We start from the raw sequence: 23,525 nt of genomic DNA, 5'->3' as shown, positions 1-23,525 counted from the left end.
ACAGCATCAGCAGTTTTAAAACACTTTTTCAAAGGTAAATGACCACCCTGACTGGTGTGGCTCAGTGGACTGGGTTTCATCCCCAAAAGTGAAAGGTTAGCAGTTCGATTCCTAGTCAGGGCACATGCCTGGGTTACAAGCCACATCCTGGGTTGGTGGTGAGGGGGAGGCAACTGATCAATGTTTCTCTCCTATATCCATGTTTCTCTCCCTTCCTTCTCTTCTCCTCTCTCTAAAAATAAATAAAATCTTAAAAATAAAAAGGCAGCCCTGGCTGGTGCAGCTCAGTGGATTGAGCACAGGCCTGCGAACCAAAGGATCACTGTTCAATTCCCAGTCAGGGCACATGCCTGGGTTGCAGGCAAGTTCCTAGTGGGGGATGCATGAGAGGCAACCATATATTGATATTTCTCTCCCTCTCCTTCCCTTCCCTTCTAAAGGTAAATAAATGAAATCTTTTTTTTTTTTAAGGCAAATGACCTTTTCCCAACTCCTTCATCTTTAGGCTTAGAGCTCCTATCACCAATTTCTTAAATGCATCTAATGATCTGAAAGTAATGCAGCTATTGGGGGCAAAACTGGAAATATATGTGAGCTTATGCTACGAAGCTCTGTCCTACTCAGGGAGCTGAGGTTGGATTTCCTAGGTAGGAAACAATTGAAAGGAAACTCAGGTGATACATTAGAAGAGGGAAAATCAAAATAAGATGTTCAAATAGAGTGTGCTGGGGGGCTTTAGGTCACTGCCAGACGTGCACCCAGGACTGTGTGGTCAGGTGCATGTAGAGGTGAAAGACGGTGCTGATGCAGTTAAGCAAGTCCAGATCCTTGAGCTTTTTTTTTTTTTTTACCATTTTTAATTTAATTGTGTTCAAGTATAGTTTCCTGTCTTTTACTCCCATCCTAACCCCCCCCAGTGCTTCCCACCTCCCTCCCATTTCCACCCCCCTTAGTTTTTGTCCATGTGTCCTTTATGCTTTTTCCTGTAAACCCTTCCCCTTTTCCCCTGAAATTCCCTTCCCTCTCCCCTCTGGTCACTTTCAGGCTTTTGCAAGAAGTTGCCATTGCCCTCTCCTTTCCTTTCTCCCCCCAGTATCTTACAAACAATATTTCTCACTTTTGGATTCATGCAAACCAAGGGACTGGAACTATTATGATGTTATTTACTCACACCCTCTCTAGTTTCCTTTTGATTTTCTACTTGATCTGACAACAGACATCTCCTTTGTTCTGCTGTAGCTAGGGAGCTGATGTGGTTTGGGCAGAGCTCATGGTGTGAAGGTTCAAATCCTGGCTCTGTGTTTGCTCTCTGTAATTAAGATAATTCTTGTGCCTGAGTTTCTTTATCTGTACAATTGGGTTAATACCACAACTTCAGCTTCTGGCCAAGATGGAGGCGTACGTAGATACATTTTGCCTCCTTGCACAATCAAAAGAAGGACAACTAATTAAAAAACAAAAAACTAGAACTGCCAGGAAATTGAACTGTATCAAAGTTCGGCAACCAAGAAGTTAAGAAGAAACATTTATCCAGATAGGTATGAGGGGTGGAGATGAGCAGCTACGGTGGTGAGGACTCATGGCAAGGCAGCAGCTGGCAGAGTAGGTGGTCCCACATTTTCGTGCAGGTAACCTGAGAGGAACAACTGGGGAGTGAGACAGACTACAAAACGCAGGGTTCCAGCGTGGGAAAAGAAAGCCTCAAAACCTCTGGCTGTAAAAACCTGTGGGGGGTGTGGTGGTGGGAGAAACTACAAGCCTCATAGGAGAGTTCTTGGAGAGAACTCTCTCTAGCACCCTTGGGGTCCTAGAACATACACAAAACCATACACCTCGGAATAAGCACCAGAAGGGGCCATTTGCTTATGGGTAGCAGAAGTGACTAAAAGCCGCCCAGAGCCAAGCAACAGGCACTGTTCCCCCTCAGACCTCTCCCCAACATAGAGCGCCATAACACAGTAATGTGGATTGCCCCACCCTGGTAAATACCTAAGACTCTGTCCCGTACGATATAAAAGGCATGCCAAGACAAAAAAAAAAAAAAAAAAAAGGCCCAAATAAAAGAACAGATCAAAGCTCTAGAAAGAAAATACAACTAAGCAGTGAGAGATAACCAACCTATAAGATGCAGAGTTCAAGACACTGGTCATCAGGATGCTCACAGAAATGGTTGAACATGGTCACAAAATAGAGGAAAAAGTGAAGGCAATGAAAACTGAAATAATGAAAAATCACAGGGAACCAACAGTGACAGGAAGGAAACCGAGATTCAAATCAACAGTTTGGACTAGAAGGAAGAAATAAACATTCAATCAGAACAGAATGAAGAACACGAGGAGAAAATGGTGGCGGAGTAGGATAGAGGGACTCCAGTTCTCGTACCCCTGGGAGAAAATCCTTCAGATCTACTGAGGAACAGCGCAATCAATTCCTCAACCAACGATTCCCCAGCATTTACGAAAATAAGAGACCAGGAATAGTGACAGACCAGACAGCTACAGGTCGGTGGGGTCTCAGGTACGTGAGTAAGGACGGAGGGGGCAGGGCCGGCAGCCCTTGGCCGACTGGCAATGGCCTCTAAGCCGCCACTGCTGCAGTTGTTGGGGCCCAGAGGCTTCCATCTGTGGCCAGTGGCAGGGGCATCTGCCTCGGAGGACTCATCGGGAGCCCAGCACCTGTGAGTAAAGATAAAAGCATCAGAGGCAAGGTCAGCTGCCTCAGACAGCCCCTAACAGCCTCAGAGCTGCCGCTGCCGCCGAGGTAGGGGGGTGTAGAGGTTTCCATCTGCGGCCAGCGTCGAGGGCGTCTGCCACAGAGGGCTCATCAGGAGCCCAGCACCAGGTGGAGCCTTGAGCCGGCTGTGGGGTCCTTGGAAGAGAGCTGGCTACCTCCCTCCCCATCTAGGCAGGGCTGGGTGTCAGAGACCTGTCTGCCTAGGTTTACAGGGAGGGTGGCAAGGAAAGGGGGCCGTGTTAAGTTGCGATCTTTGTGGTCACCAGCCTGCCAGCCGGGAAGATTTAAGAGGAGCATTGTCCTAACCGGTTGGGTTGGGGATTGGGCTGGGCTGAGAGGCAGGCTTTCTGGAGAAGTTTTTATTGGAAAGTGGACTGGGGTGTTCTGCAAAGTAAGCTTGACTTGCTTCTCACCCACTCACAGGACTGGCAAAGACCAGCACCAGATCCTGTGCGACCCAGGTAGCCTGTCAAGTGGGCAGGCCCCCCCACCCCAGTCTGGTAGCTTGGCTGGCACGTGAGTGCACACCTACACCTAAAAGCCAGGCCACAGAGTGGTCCTGATGAAACCAGAAAAACTGGATTGGACAGTTTGAAACCAACAAGGGAGGGTTTTTTGGTTTTTGTTTTATCTTCAACCTTTCTTTTAACTTTTTCTTTTACTTTTTTTTCAGTAATTCCATAGTTTTTTAATTTTACTGTTGCTTTATCTTTCAATACTTTGTTCCTCTTCTTTCTTTTTTTCCTGTTTTAGTCCTTCTTCCTTTCAATCCAAACTTATCGCTTTTTCCTCACTTCTCCTGCCCTTTTTTTATGTTTCTTTGTTTGTTTGTTTGTTGCTTTCTATACTACTGTAAATACTTCACAACACATCTCTTGGGTTTTAGCCCACTTTACAGGTTCCTGAATTCTATTACTGTAGTGATTAACTCTACTTGGTCACACGCTAAACCTACTTACTATTCTTTAGTCTCACCTTACCTCAAAATCTGACCACCGCAACCTCACTGCTTTCTATACAACTCACAAGCCATTGCTCCCCAACAAGAGACTTATCTTTGGTCTATCCTTTCTTAAAAGTGGCAAGTTGGGTTGAAGATTACAGTTAACACTATACACAGCCTAAATATCTTCTATCTCTTCCCTACCGTCTTGGACAGTAAATATCATAAAATACTCTCCTGCTGTCATAAACCATTTTGCCTCCTCCTCCAACTGATCACACACACACACAAAGAAAGGAGTAGGTGGAAGCGGAGAACATCAAGATACCTGCAGGAGACTGCACAACTGAATTTCACAGGTATTCTACCACAGAAGTTCACACCATAAATCCAGGGAGTCAGAAAAGATCAATTTAAGAAGCTGAGGCTAACAAGAAGTGTCTGACAAACGATGGTAAGAAAAAGAAACAATGTGCAAATGAAAGAAAAGGTGGAAGTCTCAGAAATAATGTTAGATGAAAGAGAGGCAAGGCAGCTATCAGATACTGAATTCAAAGCACTAGTTATCGGGAAATTCAAAGAGCTCACAATGAGCTACCAGAAACTAGAGTGCAGCTACAATGAGTTCTCCACAAACTATATCAACATGAAAAAGGAAATAGAAACTATCAGCAAAGCCAAAGAGGAAATGAATAATACAATTTCAGAACTGAAGAACACAGTAGAAGGAATGAAAAGCAGGATCGATGAGGCAGAAGATTGGATCAGCGAGTTGGAGGACATAGTAGAAAGAATTTCCCAAAAAGAGCAAGAAAAAAAAGAGACTCAGAAAGAATGAAGAGGGATAAAGAGAAATGCAAGACAATGTGAAACGTACTAATATCCAAATAATAGGAATACCAGAAGGAGATGAAGAAGAACAAGGGATAGAAAACCTATTTGAAAGAGTAATGATGGAAAATTTTCCTAATTTGATAAGAGAAAAAGTCACACGAATCCAGGAATCACAGAGAGTCCCATTCAAGACACATCATCATTAAAATGGCAAAATTCCAAGACCAAGAGAGAATCTTAAAGGCAGCAAGGGAGAAAGAGGAAGTAACATACAAGGGAGCCCCAATAAGGTTAGCTACTGACTTCTCAATGAAAAGACTACAAGAAGAAGAGAATGGCAAGAAATATTCCAAGTAAGGAGAACCAGAGGCCTACGAACAAGGCTATTTTACCCAGCAAGGCTCTCAATCAAGATAGAAGGCCAAATACAGAGCTACCAAGACAAAAGAAGTCTAAAAGAATACGCCTCCACCAAACCAGCTCTACAAGAATTATTAAAAGGGCTGCTTTAAGGAAAGGAAGGAAAAGAGAGAGACAGAGAGGAACACAGGTACACAAATGGCAATGAATAAGTACCTATCAATAATAACATTAAATGTAAATGGATTAAGTGCTCCAATCAGAAGACGAACAATAGCTGAATGGATAAGAAAGAATGACCCACACATATGCTGCCTGCAGGAGACCTAGCTCAGGACAAAAGACCATCACAGACTGAAAGTGAAAGGCTGGAAACAAATTTTCCAAGCAAGTGGACAAGAACAAAAAGCTGGGGTACCAATTCTAACATTAGACAAAACAAATTTCAAAAAAAAGGGCCATAAAGAGATACCCAAAAGGTCACTTCATAATACTCAAGGGAAGAATCCACCAAGAACACATTAACATACTAAATATATATGCACCCAACATAGGAGCACCCGAATATATAAGGAAAATCTCAGGGGACTTCAAGAAAGATATTGACAGCAACACAATTGTACTAGGGGATTTTAATACCCCACTGTCAAAAATGGACAGATCTTCCAAACAAAATATCAACAAAGATATAGCTGCACCAAACAACACCCTAGATGAAATGGACTTGACTGATCTATATACAACCCTTCATCCCATAGAAGCTAAATACACATTCTTTTCAAATGCACATGGAACATTTTCAAAGACAGACCACATGATAGGACACAAAATGAGCTTCAACAACTTCAGAAAAGTAGAAATCATACCAAGCATTTTCTCTGACCACAAGGGACTGAAATAAGTAACCAACCCCACAGGAAAAACCCAAAACACCCAAAATCATGGAGACTGAATGGTATGCTAATAAACAACAGATGGGTCAAGATTGAACTTAGGGAAGATCACAAAGCTTCTGGAAACAAATGAAAACGAACTCACAAAAACTCAAAACTTATGGGACACAGTGACGGCAGTCCTGAGATGGAAGTTTATAGCAATACAGGCTTACCTAAAGAAGACAGAAACATTTCAAACAAACAACCTACCCCGACGCCTGCAAGAACTCAAGGAACAACAACAAAGACAGCCCAGAGCAAGTAGAAGGAAGGAAATAACCAAGATCACAGCAGAATTAAATGACATAGAAACTAAAACCACTATTCTAAGGATCAATGAATCTAGGAGTTGGTATTTTGAAAAGATAAACAAAATAGACAAACCCTTAAGTAGGCTCATCCAGAAAAGAAGAGAGAGGACCCAAATAAACACAATCAGAAATGAAAGAGGAGAGATTACAACTGATACAACAGAAATACAAGGGGGTGTACGAAATTACTGTACAGAACTGTATGCCAAGAAATTTGAAAACCTAGGTGAAGTGGACAAATTTCTAGAAAAATATAATCTTCCAAAATTCAATGAAAAAGAAGCAGAAAACCTGAACAGACCAATAACAGCAGAGGAAACTGAAGCAGTAATCAAAAACTCCCATCACACAAAAGCCCTCGACCAGATGGTTTCACAGCAGAATTCTACAAAGCTTTTAAGGAAGAGCTAAGCCCTATTCTTCACAGACTATTCCAAAAAATCCAAAATGATGGGAAACTCCCAAACTGTTTTTATGAGATCAGCATCATCCTAATTCCAAAACAAGATAGAGGCACAACAAATAAAGAAAACTTCAGGCCAATATTGCTGGTGAACATAGATGCTATAATCCTCAACAAAATATTGGCAAATTGCATCCAACAACACATCAAAAAGATCATACACCACGACCAAGTGGGATTTATCCGAGGGATACAAGGATGATTCAATATTCGCAAATCAGTAAATATAATACATCACATAAACAAAACCAAAGACAAAAACCACATGATCATATCAATAAATACGGGAAAAGCTTTTGTGAAGGTACAACACCCATTTATGATAAAAGCACTTAGCAAAGTGGGAATAGAGGGAGCATTCCTCAATATAATAAAGGCCGTATATGAAAGACCTACAGCCAATGACCTTTAGCCGTACTCAATGTGCTAAATCTAAAATATTTTCCACTAAGATCAGGAACAAGACAAGGTTTTCCACTTTTGCCACTTCTATTTCATATAGTATTGGAAGTTTTAGCCTCAGAGATCAGGCAAGAAGGGAATTAAAAGGCATTCAAATCAGAAAGGAAGAAACAAAACTATCATTGTCTACAGATGACATGATAGTGTACATGGAAAATCCTATAGACTCTACCAAAAAACTGCTCCAACTAATAAATGAATTTGGCAAAACAGCGGGTTACAAAGTCAATATCCAGAAATCAAAGGCATTTTTGTATACAAACAATGAAACAGCAGAAGCAGAAATCAAAAAAAAAAAATCCCATTCGATATAGCAAAAACAAAAATAAAATATCTGGGAATAAATCTAGCCAAGGAGGTAAAAGACCTATATGCAGAAAACTACATAATATTGAAGAAAGAAATCAAGGAAAACACAAACAAATGGAAACATATACCGTGTTCATGGATTGGAAGAATTAACATCATCAAAATGTCCATATTACCCAAAGCAATTTACAGATTTAATGCAATACCTATCAAAGTACCAATGGCATGTTTCACAGACATAGAACAAACACTTCAGAAATTTATATGGAACCATAAAAGACCCCGAATAGCAGCTGCAATTCTGAGAAGGAAGAACAAAGTAGGAGGGATCACAATACCTGATATCAAACTGTATTACAAGGCCACTGTAATCAAAACAGCCTGGTACTGGCAGAAAAACAGGCACATAGACCAATGGAACAGAACAGAGAACCCAGAAATAAACCCAACTCTCTACAGTCAATTAATATTTGACAAAGGGGACAGTAACATAAAATGGGGTAAAGATAGCCTCTTCAACAAATGGTGTTGGGAGAACTGGACAGCTACATGCAAAAAAAAAAAAATGAAACTTGAGCACCTACTTACACCACACACCAAAATAAATTCAAGGTGGATAAAAGACTTAAATATAAGCCATGACACCATTAAAGCCCTAGAGGAGAACATTGGCAGGAAAATATCAGATATTTCACACAGCAAGATTTTTACTGATACATCCCCTAGAGCAAGGAATATAAAGAAAAGAATAAACAAATGGGATCTCATCAAAATAAAAAGCTTCTGTGCAGCTAAAGAAAACCGTATTAAAATAAAAAGACAACCACTGTATGGGACAACATATTTGCCAATGATTCTTCAGACAAGAGTTTAATTTCCAAAATATAGAAAGAATTCACACGACTTCACTCTAAGTAGACAACTAACCCAATTAAAAAATGGAAAAAGGACTTGAACGGACACTTCTCCAAGGAGGACATGAAAAGGATCCAGAGACAAATGAAAAGATGCTCAATATCACTGGCTATCAGAGATGCAAATTACAACCACAATGAGATACCACTTTACACTGGTCAGAATGGCCATCATAAACAAAGCAATAAACAACAAATGTTGGAGAGGTTGTGGGGAAAAGGGGACCCTAGCTCATTGTTGGTGAGACTGCAGACTGGTATAACCATTACGGAAAACACTATGGAATTTTCTCTGAAAACTAATAATGGACCTGCCTTTTGACCCAGGAATTCCACTGTTAGGAGTATATCCTAATAACCCTGAAGCACCAATCCAAAAGAACCTATGCACCCCGATGTTCAGAGCAGCACAGTTTACAATAGCCAAGAGTTGGAAGGATCCTAGATGCCCGTCAATAAATGAATGGATCAAAAAACTATGGTACAGCCCTGGCTGGTGTAGCTCAGTGGATTGAGCACAGGCCTGTGAACCACAGGATCGCGGTTCAATTCCCAGTCAGGGCAAATGCCTGGGTTGCTGGGCAGTTCCCAGCAGGGGACTCACAAGAGGCAACCATACATTGATGTTTCTCTCCTTCCCTTCCTCTCTAAAGATAAATAAATAAAATATTTTTAAAAAAACACCTATGGTACATATACACAATGGAATTCTATGCCACAGAAAGAAGGAGCTCCTACCTTTTGCAACAGCATGAATGGAACTGGAAAGCATTATGCTGAGTGAAATAAGCCAAATGTTGAAGGACGAATACCATATGATCTCACCTTTAACAGGAACCTAACAACAAAACAAACAAGCAAGCAAAATATAACCAAAGACACTGAAATAGAAAACAGGCTGACAGTGACCAGAGGGGAGAGGGGAGGGAATTTCAGGGGAAATAGGGAAGGGATTTAGAGGAACAAATATAAATGATACATGGACAACAAGTAAGAAGGGTAGATATGGGAGGGGGGGAGGAGCATGGGGGTGAGATGGGATGGGAGTAAGAGACAGAAAAGTGTAATTGAAAAATTATTAAATAAAAGAAAAGAATAGAATGAAGAAATCAGAATTTAAAAAAATACAGAGGAGAAGCTTAGGAAGTGCTGGGACAACTTTAAATATTCCAACATCTGAATTATAGGGGTGCCAGAAGGAGAAGAGGAAGAGCAAGAAATGGAAAACTTATTTGGAAAAATAGTGAAGGAGAATGTCCCTAATATGACAATGGAAATAAGACTTCCAGGAATTCCAGGAAGCCCAGAGAGTCCCACGGAAGTTGGACCCAATGTAGCACACACCAAGGCATATCACCATTACATTCCCAAGATTAAAGAGAAAGACATAATCTTAAAAGCATCAAGAGAGAAGCAGACAGTTATCTACAAGGAGTTCCCTTAAGACTATCAGCTGATCTCTCAAAAGAAACCTTGCAGGAAGGAAGGAGCTGGAAAGAAGTATTCAAAGTCATGAAAGGTAAGGAACTACATTCAAGATAACTCTATCCAGCAAAGCTATCATTTGGAATGGAAAGGCAGATAAAGTGCTTCCCAGATAAGGTCCAGTTAAAGGAGTTCATCATCATTGAGCCCTTATTATATGAAATGTTAAAAGGGCTTATCTAAGAAAAAGATGATGATAAAAATATGAACAGTAAAATGACAACAAAATCACAACTATCAACAACTGAACCTAAAAAAAAACCCAAACAAACTAAGCAAACAATAGAACAGGAACAGAACCACATAAATGCAGATCACATGGAGGGTTATAGGTGGGTATGTGGAGTGGGGAGAATAGGGGAAGAGGTACAGGGGGTAAGAAGCATATATAGTAGATTCAAAATAGACAGGGGGAGATTAAGAATAGTAGGAAATGGAGAAATCAAAGAACTTAAATGTAGGACCCATGGACATGAAGTAAGGTGGGAGGAATACTGGGGGCAGAGGGGTTCGGGCAGAGGGGGATAAAGGGGGCAAAAATGGGACAAAGTGTAATAGCATAATCAATAAAATACATTTAAAATTTTTTTTAAATATTACACCTTCATAGAATTTTGTGATGTGACTAATACCAGTAACATGCTTAACATTGTGACTCACCCATTATAAGAACTAAGCAAGTCTTATTATTATTTTCATTATAATTAGCCTTAGCCCAAGACTGAGAACCAGTTTGGGAGAAACTGCAGGAAGGAGATGTGTAATCGGGATTCCCAGCTAGCATAGCTATTTGACTTTATCCAGAGGAAAAGCAAACTTCTTCTATCTTTGTGACAAGTCGCTTTTGTAATTTGGAACAAGGCACCCACTGAAGTTAAGACCCTACCCTCTCAAGAAAATTGAGAAATAGGGCATTATCTCCCTGCATGTTTACATTTCAAAGATATGGCTGGCCATAAAGGTGAGGCAAGGCCTAGGTAGTCTTCAAGTGGAATTGTGTACATACATTTCAAATATAAGGTAAACTACAGTCCTGGGCCACTTACTGACTAGAGGAGGATACAGTGTGAGATACGCTAGTCAGGCGACTTCCGTCATTTTTTCGTAGTTCTTCAAACATCATACAGTGAACTTACACACCTAGGCTATATGATATACCACCTTCCTATATGTGGTCAATCATTGACTGAACCATTGTTATTCGACACAGATCCTCAATTTTCTAAAGTACATACTCAAAAAAAGGAGAGGAAAAATGACTTCCCTTATTTTTAACAAGGAATATTAAGCCTCTTAATGTTTATCTTACCCTCCTAAACATTAGACACAACCTGCAGATGAGACAAAACTGAGTGTACTGCTGGCTGTAGTAAAGGAGAACATAGCCTCGCAAAGTTTTATTTAGCAGTGGCTAGATGCAGCATGCCAAGGTCAGAATTAATAAAACTGGAAGTTTGATTCCTGTGGAGTCTTGCAAAGCAAGGTTTGATTAGAATGGCATAAGAATGGGTGGAATCATCAAGGTCTTGAGCCGAAGGACTCAAAGACTGCTGGGGCATAAATTGTTTTCCACTGGGGAGCTGATGGGTCTTTGGGGGAAGTTCCATGATGACCAAACCATGTGCTTGGCTGGGGATTCCCGGAACAATCATGCAACCCTGAGTAAGAGGATGCCCTCTGCCAAGTAGGCGCCCTCCCGAGCGTGGAGGCGCTTTGTCCGCTGCCCGCCAAGCTGAGAAAGCCCGCAGGGCACCTACCCCTATTCTGTAGCTAGGGTCCAGGGGCTCTAGTTGTTGACCCACCTCTCGATGGAGAACTCCGGACTGGGCCGCGCGCGGCCGGCAGGCTGCAAAGCAAGCAGCTGGGATAAACCCAAACGTGACCACACAACCCGCCACTTACAGATCCTTTTGAGGCCTCCTACCCCGCCTGCGCCACGCCTCAGCCGCAAAGGCGCCTTCGCTGCCTTCTGCGCAGGCTCACACCTTGGCTTGCGGCCAGTGACGCAATCTTGCACCGCAGGCAGGACGCCGAACCCCAGGGTCGGTCGGCTTCCGTAACTCTGGTCGAAAGGCCTCCACAGAGACAGGGGTGCCTTAGTCCAGCCAGAGCCCCCCGAGAGGGGGCGGGGCTAGCAGGGAGTTGCGGCGACCAATCCTCGGAGCCTGCGCCCGTGCTGCGCCCCGCCCAGCAAGCCCGCCAAACCCCCCGGGCCCGGTCCAGCGGAAGCGCGGTGGCGGCGGCGGCGACGTTGGCGGCGGTCGTTGGGAGGTGAGTGCTCTGCCCAAGGGCCCGCCCAGTCACCGCCTCTCCGCTGTTCCTGCGGGCCCTTACCGGAGGAGCGGCGGGCCTTAGGAGTGCAGGAGCTAGGACTGGGGAGAGGGTAGGAGCGGCCAAGAAGGAGGAACTGGCCCGATCGCGCGGGCGCAGTGGACGTCCGCGGCGCAGCAGGAACCCAGTCGGCCAGAAACTGAGGCCCGGTCCTTGGGAAAAGTGTGGGTCGGAGGGGCCTAGTAGCAGTCTTGCGGTGGCAGGGAGCTCCCTGTGGGGGGCCAGGGATGGGCGCTGTCAGGCACGGGCCCGGTCAGGCTCAGGCCAGGCTGGAAAGCCACAGCATTCTAGTATGGAGGGGAGGCCCGCGGCTATCGGCTGACGGTAGGGCGATGCCCCGGGACAGAGCTGTTGCCAGGGTACCAGTTACAATGGGAGTGATCACTGCTTCTCTTACTCGATTCGTGCAAAATGGGAAATCGTGTCCAGAAACAACTTTGACTTCTAAATCACTGTCACCAGCCCCCACCCCCCACCCCGTAAGCTCATACATCTCTCTCCTCCAGGGCCAGGTCGGCAAAAGTTTGGGGAAGTGGAGGGCTGCTGGTGAGTATGAGTATCAGGCTTAAGAGACTAATCTCCTGCCAATTCTCCCAACAACGGGTTGGAATCAGTGACAGTCCCTATGCTAGAGTTCCACCATCCCATGAACCTTTCATATAGACTTAACTTAGTTTTGGTCAATATTTTGTTTATTGTGGAGTCTTCTTCAGGTGATATTACTCAGATCTTGTAGATGTCATTTTTACAGTTAAATCTCATAGTGCAGTCGTTTTTCATGTTGTGGGCCTGATGCTGGTGGTTGAAGGGGGCCAGGTGTAGCCTCAGGTGCCATTGATGGGACTGGAGAAATGAGAGGTGAGACTGGTTTTCAGGAAAGATGAAGAAAGTTCTGCTCTAGACACGTGGGGTCTGAGATGACATTTAAGATCTGGCTGAAGGAGGTTAGAAGGTAGGCACTTTGGATGGATGCGTGGAAATTTAGGAACAAAGGCAAACTTGGAAGAGGAAGGTAGATTGAAGAGTAGAAGGCTGGGTGGGGGTGAACCGTCAGAAAAAAGCACGTATTATCGAGTCTGAGGTGACAGAACAAGCAAAGCAAAAGAAATGACTCAAGATGGTGCCCGGTACCAAAGAAAGCAAGGAGAGGAAACCTCAGGGTGGGATGGGTGTGAAATCTACAGTGTCCACAGAGGGAGTAAAAGCAGCTCTTTGCATTTGACAAGGCTGAGGTGAGGGGTGTACTGAGTAGTTTCAGTGTGAGTCCAGAGTCCCATTAAGGCCCAGGACCAAGTCCCAGCCCAACCACTTACTTTGATAGTTCCTTTGTCATCTGTGAAATAGGGATAATAGCACATAGGCCTGGTGCATGGGAAGCCTATACCACTAGCTAACAAGCTTTAGGTGTGGCTGCAAGCATTTGAAATATTTGTACTCACCGAAGCCTCACAACAGCCTGCCAGCCTTCTACAAAGGAGCAAGCAAAGTAAGGTTCAGAAAATTTACTTACTCAAGGTAAAGCAGCTAGTTAAAGCTTGGGAACTTAAATTACTTCAATAGAGTTAACAATAATTCAAATTCTGAGATGTTTTGGCCTGTTGGAAGTGGTGAGTCATTGACTAAATTTCTATGAAGTTTTCACCATGGAAGTAGTTATATTTTTTATAATTCAGTTGTTTTCAAAGACAGACATGCTTCTCTAAAGTTTGGTCCCATATCGGCCATATGTTTTGTTTGGTTTCCTGATCAAAGAACTAGAATTGTCGTTGCCATAAATTCTTTTAAAATTTTGGAGCTTGTCTAAGCAGATCTGAAAATGATCTAGCAAATTTACTACCTTAATGTATTTCATTAATCACAGTTTTAATCATTTATGTGTATCCTTGGGTAAAATCTTAGTAATATGCTTATTTTTTTCTTACAAATTATCTTATGAAGGTGCATCAGGACTTCACTTCAGAAAACTAACTGAAGTGTGATTTCAGTATTCACATGAGAAAAGTTAGGTTTAGGTTAAGTTCATATTCTCTAAAAAACAAATAATCTTCATAACTTTTAATCCTTTTACTTCAGTAGTTGCTCATGCCTGAAATAATTGTTTTTGTTTTCAAAGCTATTTTTAGAAAGAAGAAACATGGAAAGTGGTGCAGTTCTGCTGGAATCCAAATCCTCACCAGTTAATCTTCTGCATGAAATGCATCAACTACGCCTTCTGGGTCACCTATGTGATGTGACTGTCAGCGTGGAGTACCAGGGCGTCCGCAAAGAATTCATGGCCCATAAGGCAGTGCTGGCAGCCACCAGCAAATTTTTTAAGGAAATGTTCCTTAATGAAAAGACTGTGGATGGCAGTAGGACTAATGTCTACTTAAATGAAGTGCAAGTTGTTGATTTTGCTTCATTTCTTGAGTTTGTTTACACTGCAAAGGTTCAGGTAGAAGAAGATCGGGTGCAGCGAATGCTGGAAATGGCTGAAAAGCTAAAATGTTTAGACTTATCAGAAACTTGTTTTCAGTTAAAGAAACAGATGTTAGAGTCAGTACTTTTGGAGTTGCAGAATTTCTCTGAGTCTCAGGAGGTGGAAAGGAGCAGTGGCTCCCAAGGCAGTGTTATTCCTGATACTGTAGCAAGTGTGACTGTGGACAGTCCTCTTGCCAATGGCCTTATAGACTCCTCAGACCCCCTAGTACAGAGAATCAGCAATGGCATGTTGCCAGATATGCCCCCAAGGAAGTCCAAGGAGAAACCAGACAAGAAGAAAGATGTTAAGCCTTCCTACCCCAAAATCAGAAGAGCTAGTGGAAGGCTGGCTGGCAGAAAGGTATTTGTGGAAATTCCTAAAAAGAAATATACAAGAAGACTCCGAGAACAGCAGAAAAGTGCTGAGAATGATATGGGGGACTACAGGTGGCCACAAGAACCCAGCCCAGACACTGTGGGTACAGAGATAGAGCCAATAACAAAAAATGAGGATTTCAGTGCTGAAGTGGAGGTGGGGGAGGTGCTGCAGAAAGCAAGGCACCGGCGGGAGGAGGGAGAGGAGGGTGAGGAGAAGAGGAAGAGCAACTTTAAGTGCACTATCTGTGAAAAGGCCTTTTTATATGAGAAGAGCTTCCTGAAGCACATCAGGCACTACCATGGAGTGGCCACTGAGGTGGTTCACCGCTGTGATACCTGCGGCCAGACCTTCGCTAACCGCTGCAACCTGAAGAGCCACCAGCGTCACGTACACAGCAGTGAGCGCCACTTCCCATGTGAGTTCTGTGGGAAGAAATTCAAGAGGAAGAAGGACGTCAAGCGGCATGTGGTACAGGTCCATGAGGGGGGTGGTGAGCGGCACCATTGCCAGCAGTGTGGCAAGGGCCTGAGTTCTAAGACAGCCCTACGGCTCCATGAGCGGACACACACGGGCCACAAGCCCTATGGCTGCACTGAGTGTGAGGCCAAGTTCTCACAGCCCTCAGCACTGAAGACCCACATGAGGTATGTGCACCTGGCTCCAGCCAATTGGTGTGGGCAATAGCAGAGACCCTCTCAAATTAATTTTTTCCAGAATGTGGCTTATGTACTTAATTTTGTTGAAATGTGTGTCAGAAATTGAGGTAGCTCTAGGATTTGGACTAGTATGGCTACATTTCACTTCATAACTTATTCCCTCTAAAAGTTGGGGATTCTTTATGGGTAGAGATGCTATGAGATGGTCTTGTTCTACACTACAGAAATCTCATAGTGTTCTATAGGCCTCAGGCTGATGAGGATTTCCCAGCTCCTGTTGTGGTCACAGCATGGAAGCCTGGACACAGGACCAGGGCAGCAGACAGCTGCTGAACATGCCAAGCCCCACAGGTCTTTTGTGGCATGCAGCTGCAGGCCAGAGCTCTCCCAGTCCCAGAGGAGCCTCTGGTATGTATTCTTTCCACCACACGTGAAGCTAATAACCTTAATTTTTCTTTTCCTGATTTGATTTAGAACATAGGGTTGTGACCATCTGAGTCCCACAGTCCCATTAATGAGTTCAGTGAGATGACATTTTAGGGTTTTCAGACTCTTCTCTGGTCATGTTCATTCTCTGGGCTTGAAAACTGTGCTATTGGTTAGTCTAAACTCCAGAATTAGGACAGTGTTTTCTGTTAACTTGGGCACTGCAGGTGGGTGGTACTGTTTTTAAATGTTTTCTCACAGTACGTAGTATTGTTTCAAATCTAGTTTTCCAGCCTTCAAAAGGCTGGAGATCTGCCGTTCTAGATCTGCCTTCAAACTTGGGCTAGTCTTTGGGGTGGTAGCATGGTGTTCACTCTTTTACTTCCTCTCCCTTTTACTCTATATAACAAGTTTAGAAACTTGACTTATTAGAAAGTGCTCAGTAAATCATCATCGATAATCTACTTCATACTAGTTGTGAAATTCAAATGCTTATGCATTTTATGCATTTTTGGAAGCCAGGTTTCTTCAGCATTTTGAGAACAGTTCTTTCTAGACTAGTTATGTCATACATATTAGTAAATGATAGTTAAATTTTTTGGTCATGTGGTTCTTCATAACTATAGTTCTAGAGTGTTTGTGGTTGATTATTCTGAATAAGAAAACTTTACAAATATTACATGATGCTCATTAGTATTTTTAAAAATATGCAAAGGCATGGTCTCTTCTTAAATGTGTTGTACAAAATAAACTGTAAGGAAGGTATGGGTGGACATTTACTGTTTTATGGGAAAACGCATAGTTGTCCTTGTGCAGAAGTGCATTTGGGGATGAAGATTATGGGCTTCACTCCAGTCATTCTTATTAGGTCTCACAGAACAAACTATCTTTGCAGGCTGGAGTGGGAATTGAATTGCAAAGTGAGGTTTAAAATACATCCTAAGTTATCATCTGAATGTTGTACTTTCAGAATTCATACAGGGGAAAAACCTTTTGTCTGTGATGAATGTGGTGCAAGATTCACTCAGAACCACATGCTGATATATCATAAAAGGTGTCACACAGGTAAATACCGCTGCTGTTGTGATTGAATGTCTTTCCTAGTGGTAGAAGAAAACTGCAACTTATTAATTTAGAAGTTGGCATCTACCAAAGTGGTGCAGGTTAAAGCCATGAGCTCTCTTTCCCATTTAGAAAGTGAGCAAAAATGAATAAATAAAATATGCTTGTGGTGATGGCCTTTTCACACTAGGCAGCAGGAACTGGCATGTATGTGCATCTTATGTATCAAAAAGGTATGAAACAACTTCTACTGCTTTAGCCCCAAATTCCATTTTCAGGCATCTATCCTAAAGAAATTGTTCAGAGTATGAGAAAAGCTCTATTTTCCATTGTCTTGCTATTTCTTTTTCTTTTTAAGATTTATTATTTATTTTTTAAAATTTATCTTTGGAGGGGAAGGGAAGGAGAGAGGGAGAGAAATATCAATGTATGGTTGCCTCTCATGCGCCCCCTGCTGGGAACTGGCCTACAACCTAGACCTGTGCCCTGACTGGGAATTGAACCCCGATCCTCTGGTTCGCAGTCCTGCGCTCAATCCACTGAGCTACACCAGCCACGGCTTGCTATTTCTAATAACAGAGCATGAGGAACAACCTGCTTACTCAACCACAGTGGTTCAGTAAACAGGAAAATCTACCCTCCTGGCTCATGCCATGGCCATTCAGGGTGAGGGCTCTGAACATTCTGAATAACACTTGTACTTGAATATTCACTTGAAAAGTGCACAGTAAAGCACACAACTAATCTCAACTATATTGAACACCTGCACAGAAGACTAGAAAATAATTATATGATGTATCGAGGTGGGAATTACCTGATTGCCATTTTCCAAAAATTTTGTAATATTTTATTATGTGAGGGACAAAATTCAAGTTGGCTTTATTCTGATTCAGCACAGTAACCCCATGGTTCAGAAAATCCTATTGTTTGGCACAGAAGTACACATCTGTTGTATAGTGTAATTATCACGCTAATCCAGTTCCTTAAGTGGTTGTATTTTTAATTTTTTTACTTCTAAACATTGTCATATGTTCCTCAAGTTCAACTGCAGTTGAGGTAGAGATGAGACATTTAATGGTGTGAATTACTAAACTGTAAAATGAGCAGAATTTGTGTGTAATGGATGCTTGGGGATAGAGGTGAAGTCAGATCACAACTGAAAGATTAAGTTAGAGTCAATCATTTGATGAAAATAATATATTCAGAATTTACTAATTTCAATATTTTTATTTTGATGGTTGTAAAATCAGGAGTACACCTAATAAATAAGTCTTATTTTGTAGAATTAAAGGATTCCAGCTACACAGTGTGAAGCGGTATTTAACCATTTTTTCCTGGTCTTGTAATCCAATCCAAAGTGCTTGGGAATTGCTACTCTAGAATAATTATGCATATATAGCCAATGTAAACTTCCTCTCCCTTTCAAGAAACGCTTTTATTTTTTATTCTGAAAAAGATCCACACAAGTATTTCTCCAAACAAGTTGTATAATTACTTGTTTGAAATGACTAAATTACCAAAATGTGAGTTGACTAATGGAATCTTTTTTAGGATTTCCAAGGATATTTTATACCAGTTTTCAGCAAGTAGCATGCATCTTACATGAAGAGATGTTTTATGGCAATTTTAACTAGAAAATATAACAGGCTGCCTGTGCTGTTGGAGTTCATATGGGTTTTAGAGTTTGGATACACTCTTAGCTGTGTGTTCTAGTGCCTATATCATTTCTAACTTTTTGTTTCATCTTTTCATGTAGGTGAAAGACCTTTTATGTGTGAAACATGTGGCAAGAGTTTTGCTTCTAAGGAGTATTTAAAACATCACAATAGAATCCATACTGGATCCAAACCCTTTAAATGTGAAGTTTGTTTCAGGACTTTTGCCCAGCGGAATTCACTTTACCAGCATATTAAAGTCCACACAGGTATGGCTGGAATGTTACCAGGAAAGGGAGTTCAATGTACCAAGAGAAATACCAAAGGTTTTTGACTCAACTAGAAAAATTTGAATTTAGGTTTAGGAAAAATCTCTCACCAAACTTTGCATGTCATAATACTATTTTTAAATTTTTCAGTTTCTAGTTTCTGGCTCTTGAGAAATTGAAAAGGTATGGATATGTGAACATTTTAACATTTTCAGATTAGAATTAGGGATAATCTATACATATTAGTATATATGCACATGCATGCAAATTCAATTATGGGATGTGGAAATTTTACATCCCTCACTACGGAACTAGGTGAAATTTCTATAGATGTAATATCAGCTGAGGCATGAATTTGGCCCTTTTTTGGTGTAGAGCATAAACTCTTGTTATTACAGGGATTCCTGCTCTTCAGAAGTTCGTATTGGGCCACTTTGCTTTTATGAAAGACCTATATTAGTACCTGTTTTCACTAACTGAAAAAAATGTAACATGAACTTTTAGAAAGTGGGGAATGCTCTTTACTTTATGACATTATTGGCCTACAAAAGGTTTCACAGGAACACTACTTTTGGATCAGGGAAACATGTATAGACAACTGATTTGTACCTGTCAGTTGACCCTCAGCTGATCTTCTTTATGGTGGAGTGCTAATAATTTCCAGTGGTTTACAAACAGCATTATTTAGTTTTGTAGTCAGAATTAAATATACCAGGCTAACGAGATCAACCAATTTCCTTCTCTTCCTGCCTCAGGAGAACGTCCCTATTGTTGCGATCAATGTGGTAAGCAGTTCACCCAGCTCAATGCTCTCCAACGCCACCATCGGATCCACACAGGAGAGAAGCCATTCATGTGTAATGCATGTGGACGGACCTTTACTGACAAGTCCACTCTCCGGCGGCACACCTCAGTAAGCAACAGTATGGCTTAAGAACAACAAATTTCTGGTTCCTGGGTATGCGTAATCCTAGACAGTCAGAAATGCCTGTTATTCTGTAAGGTGGTTATAGAAGACAAACAACAGATACTTTCTTCCTCAGGTTTTCTCTGCTGTGAGCACATTCACAGTGTGAATGAGTGAAGAGCCAAGTCTTGAGGTTTATAGACACTTTCTAACAGCAGCAGTAGTGGTAGGCAGAAAGATACTTGGCAATTAGTAAAAGAGCATTGAGGAGAGACTGTTGTTTCAAAGATGCGTTTAGTAAGTAGCTGTGGCCCTAGTCAGGTGGCTCAGTTGGTTGAAGCATTGTCCTGTGCACCAAAAGGTTGCAGGTTTGGTTCCTGGTCAAGGCTCATACCTAGGTTGTGGGTTCAATCCCTAGTTGGGGTGTGTAGTAGAGGCACCCGGCTGATGTTTCTCTCTCACACTGATATCTATCTGTCTCTCCTCATCCCCACCTTCCTCTCTAAAATAAATTTTAAAAAATCCTTGGGTGGGGATTAAAAAGAAAGAAAAACAATAACTGTGAATTGGAAGATTTATAGATATTTGTCCAAAGACACATTCAGTGACTTTTCTGTTTCATTTATAGGTACATGATAAGAATACGCCATGGAAGTCTTTCCTTGTTATTGTAGATGGCTCACCCAAGAATGATGAAGGGCATAAAACTGAACAGCCTGATGAAGAATATGCATCATCCAAACTTTCAGATAAATTGCTGTCTTTTACAGAAAATAACCACTTTCACAACTTGGCCACAGTCCAAGGCAGCATATCTACTGTACATGAAAATAATTCTATAGACACAGCCTGCAAGTCAGATAATTCTGTGGTGTCCCAGGATGCTCTGCTGGCCACCACTATCAATGAGCTTAGTGAGCTGACCCCACAGACACATCTAATACCCACACAACTTCACTCCTTGACCAATATGGAATAAGAGCTGGAAATTACCTGCCAAGCAGGTCCCATCTGGCACCTTGTGTGATAGTGTATACCAGATGATATCAGGAGCTAAGAAACAGGCAAAGAAGTAGGTAAGAATGGCCTCTGATCTTCCTAAATTTTGATAACTTGCACATTTTTATCAAAACATTTTAAAAATTTTCCCTTAAAAATCCCGATCTGCACGATCTCAGCTACACTTTATCAACACATAAGGCAATTAATATAACCTCACCTAATTCTGGTGTAGGCTGCTATATGCATTAAGCATTCTAATGCTTGAGTACCTTGATGTTTGTTAAGTTTAGACAACTATTTACCTTAATAATAGAGTACACAGCATTGATCCAGCTCATGAATTTGCTTTTAATTGTCTCCCTGATCTCTCAGCCTGCCTTATACTTATATTCCCATGTGGGTTTATTTCTCTGATATTTTAAAGATATTTTTCCAATAAGCTGAAATAAAACTGGGGCCATGTATTAATTGTTTCTTTCCTGTCGAATTGAAGCAAATCAGATTTGTTGAAGGGACCCTCGAATGGGACTGAAGAAATGAATTACTTAATTCATTTCCTTCCACTCCCTCACACCCACACTAAAAAAAGAATGACACTTGCATACAGCTTAGTATAACCCTTACTCATAGCACATACACAGCTAGGAAATTTGTCATAAAATAGCTATTGAAATGAGATGTGGCTGTTCAGTTTCATTCCTAAAAACCTAATAAGGTAAAATCTGTCCTACCAAAGATTTTAGTAACAATCTATAGTTTGTTTGTTTTTGCAAAGAGGTGTGAAAAATTAAGCCACAGGGTTTACAACACTTGAAACAGCATGTTGTCTTACCAGTAGCAATGAGGTGATTATGGCAAACCTTAGAGCACAAAGTATTAGTATTTCTGTCTTTTCTGACTTAATTTCTGTAACTTTCAGAAACCCAAATTTACACACTGGTTTCTTTAGGAGCATGTGAGAATATAGCAAAGGGACCAAAAGCCTTGGCACACATCATTGATTATGCCTTAAAAGTAGATTGTGGAGAACCAATAATTTGTTGTAAATGCCCCTTTGGCTGTGTTATGCTGGAGTTAATGAATTTGCAATGAAAAGATAATTCTGCTGTATTTACTAAGCTTGATTCTTGGTTCCAGTGGCTTTTGTATGTAGTTGTGACTCACAAGCAACCCTTAACATATTAATTTAAAGACAGCCTTAAAAGGGAATTCTGTTTACCAGTTTTTCTACATTTTAATTTATTAACTTACTGTGAAAACACTTTCATTTATAAGAGAAAGAACTTATCCATAAGTTTCAGGATGAAGACACAGCTACACCATTCCAGAAACATTAATGAGGGAAAAATTTCTTCCTATGTGCTTATTTTGTTCTAATTTATAACATGTTACATACTAAAGCCACTATACGATGATTTTAGGTACTGATAACATGTTTCACACCTACTCTTAAAGAACAGTGGTACTGAACTAGTTCAAATTCAATTATGACAATATATCCTAATTGTGTTATAGAACAACAACAAATAGTGACCATTACATAGCCATTTTATTCTTGGTCAGAGAATGAACCTGCCCAACTGATGTACTGTTTCATGGAGTAAAGTCATGAGAAGGAATTTAATAGATTATTTTGTTATCTACTAGATGAAGAATTTTTGTCTTAAATTCTTTAGAAATTCTATAAAAAGTCATTTAATGTGTTAATAAATGTTTGTAAAATAGTTTTGCAAGTTTTTCCCCCATTATTAAAATTTAGGCTCTGTAGATTGAAACAAGTATAGTTTCCTTAATTTCATGGATAATGAAGTTTACAATCACGACTATAGTCCTGGGAGTAATTCCTTTAGTTATAACTATGTGAACTGCATACTTATTCTTTAGAAGTAAAAGGCCTGGTGGTAAGTAACACTAACCTCTGCTTGTATAGAAGATGCTATGGAGTGTATAAGTAGACTGGTTTTTTCAATGTCGTGTTTAAGTTTGCATCATAGAGACTTATTTCTCTAGTATATCTATTTCTTTGCTTCCTGGGAAGGTAAAGCTGCCTCTGAGAATAGAAATCTGTTAATCCTGTGGAAGACTCATCATTGAGGAATTTGTGGAGCATCTCCCCCTATTTCTCTTAATCCAAGAACAGTCTCCCTGAATGAAAGCAAGCTGTTGTATCACTTTGTCAGTCCAAAATCCATGATTGGGAAAGTGCCCTTGGTGCTGGCTGCTTCTCCTTAGAGCCTCAGAATAGGAAATTGAGGAAGTGATGTAGTGCCTTTCAACAATAATGTGGAAAATAGTCTCAGCCTGAACTCCAAAGATCTCTGCTGACTTTAGTTTTACCAAAATTTTTGTTTTACAATTTGGGGGGGGAAATGGATCATGTGGTGAGAGAAGACCTTTATTAAAGGTAATTTTAACAAATGCGGTTTTGCTATAAAATCAGATGATAATCCAAACCAACAAATTTGATAACTTACAATTATAACTTGTTAAATTTATACCTTGTCACACAGGGACATATTTTAAAACCAAATGAGTGATCGTCTCTTTAATTAAACTTGACAGTGTGAAACTTGAAGTAACAATATTTTATTTCAGTAGGGGAGGGCACTTGTGCAGAGGACCATTTGCT

General features: G+C 41.2%; 1 protein-coding gene across 2 annotated transcripts; it reads left to right on the top strand.

The window, feature by feature from the left end:
* The first annotated feature begins 11,809 nt into the window (after positions 1 to 11,809).
* On the top strand, positions 11,810 to 23,259 carry GZF1 (GDNF inducible zinc finger protein 1). 2 transcript variants are annotated; one of them, XM_037056998.1, is made up of 6 exons: positions 11,810 to 12,020; positions 14,194 to 15,563; positions 16,972 to 17,066; positions 18,820 to 18,987; positions 19,743 to 19,900; positions 20,523 to 23,259. In XM_037056998.1, the coding sequence occupies exons 2-6, from the start codon at positions 14,215 to 14,217 to the stop codon at positions 20,871 to 20,873; spliced, it is 2,121 nt and encodes a 706-aa protein (XP_036912893.1). In that variant the 5' UTR covers positions 11,810 to 12,020; positions 14,194 to 14,214; the 3' UTR covers positions 20,874 to 23,259. The 2 variants fall into 2 exon arrangements, with proteins under 2 accessions (XP_036912893.1, XP_036912894.1); XM_037056999.1 differs by lacking the exon at positions 11,810 to 12,020 and adding an exon at positions 12,054 to 12,626.
* Positions 23,260 to 23,525: the final 266 nt, after the last annotated feature.

Source organism: Sturnira hondurensis, unplaced genomic scaffold (genome assembly GCF_014824575.4).
Source record: "Sturnira hondurensis isolate 20B ecotype Veracruz unplaced genomic scaffold, ASM1482457v3 Scaffold0009244, whole genome shotgun sequence".
NCBI lineage: Eukaryota > Metazoa > Chordata > Mammalia > Chiroptera > Phyllostomidae > Sturnira > Sturnira hondurensis.
Note: the sequence above shows the minus strand (reverse complement) of the source record. Positions and strands in the feature narration are given on the sequence as shown.

What these genes read in the sequence shown, in the direction of transcription:
- GZF1 (XM_037056998.1), top strand. Translation starts at nt 14,215, where the DNA reads ATGGAAAGTGGTGCAGTTCTGCTGGAATCCAAATCCTCACCAGTTAAT. An exon ending in GCATATTAAAGTCCACACAG is followed by an intron (nt 18,988 to 19,742) that starts GTATGGCTGGAA and finishes TTCCTGCCTCAG; the next exon opens with GAGAACGTCCCTATTGTTGC. An exon ending in CTCTCCGGCGGCACACCTCA is followed by an intron (nt 19,901 to 20,522) that starts GTAAGCAACAGT and finishes TTTCATTTATAG; the next exon opens with GTACATGATAAGAATACGCC.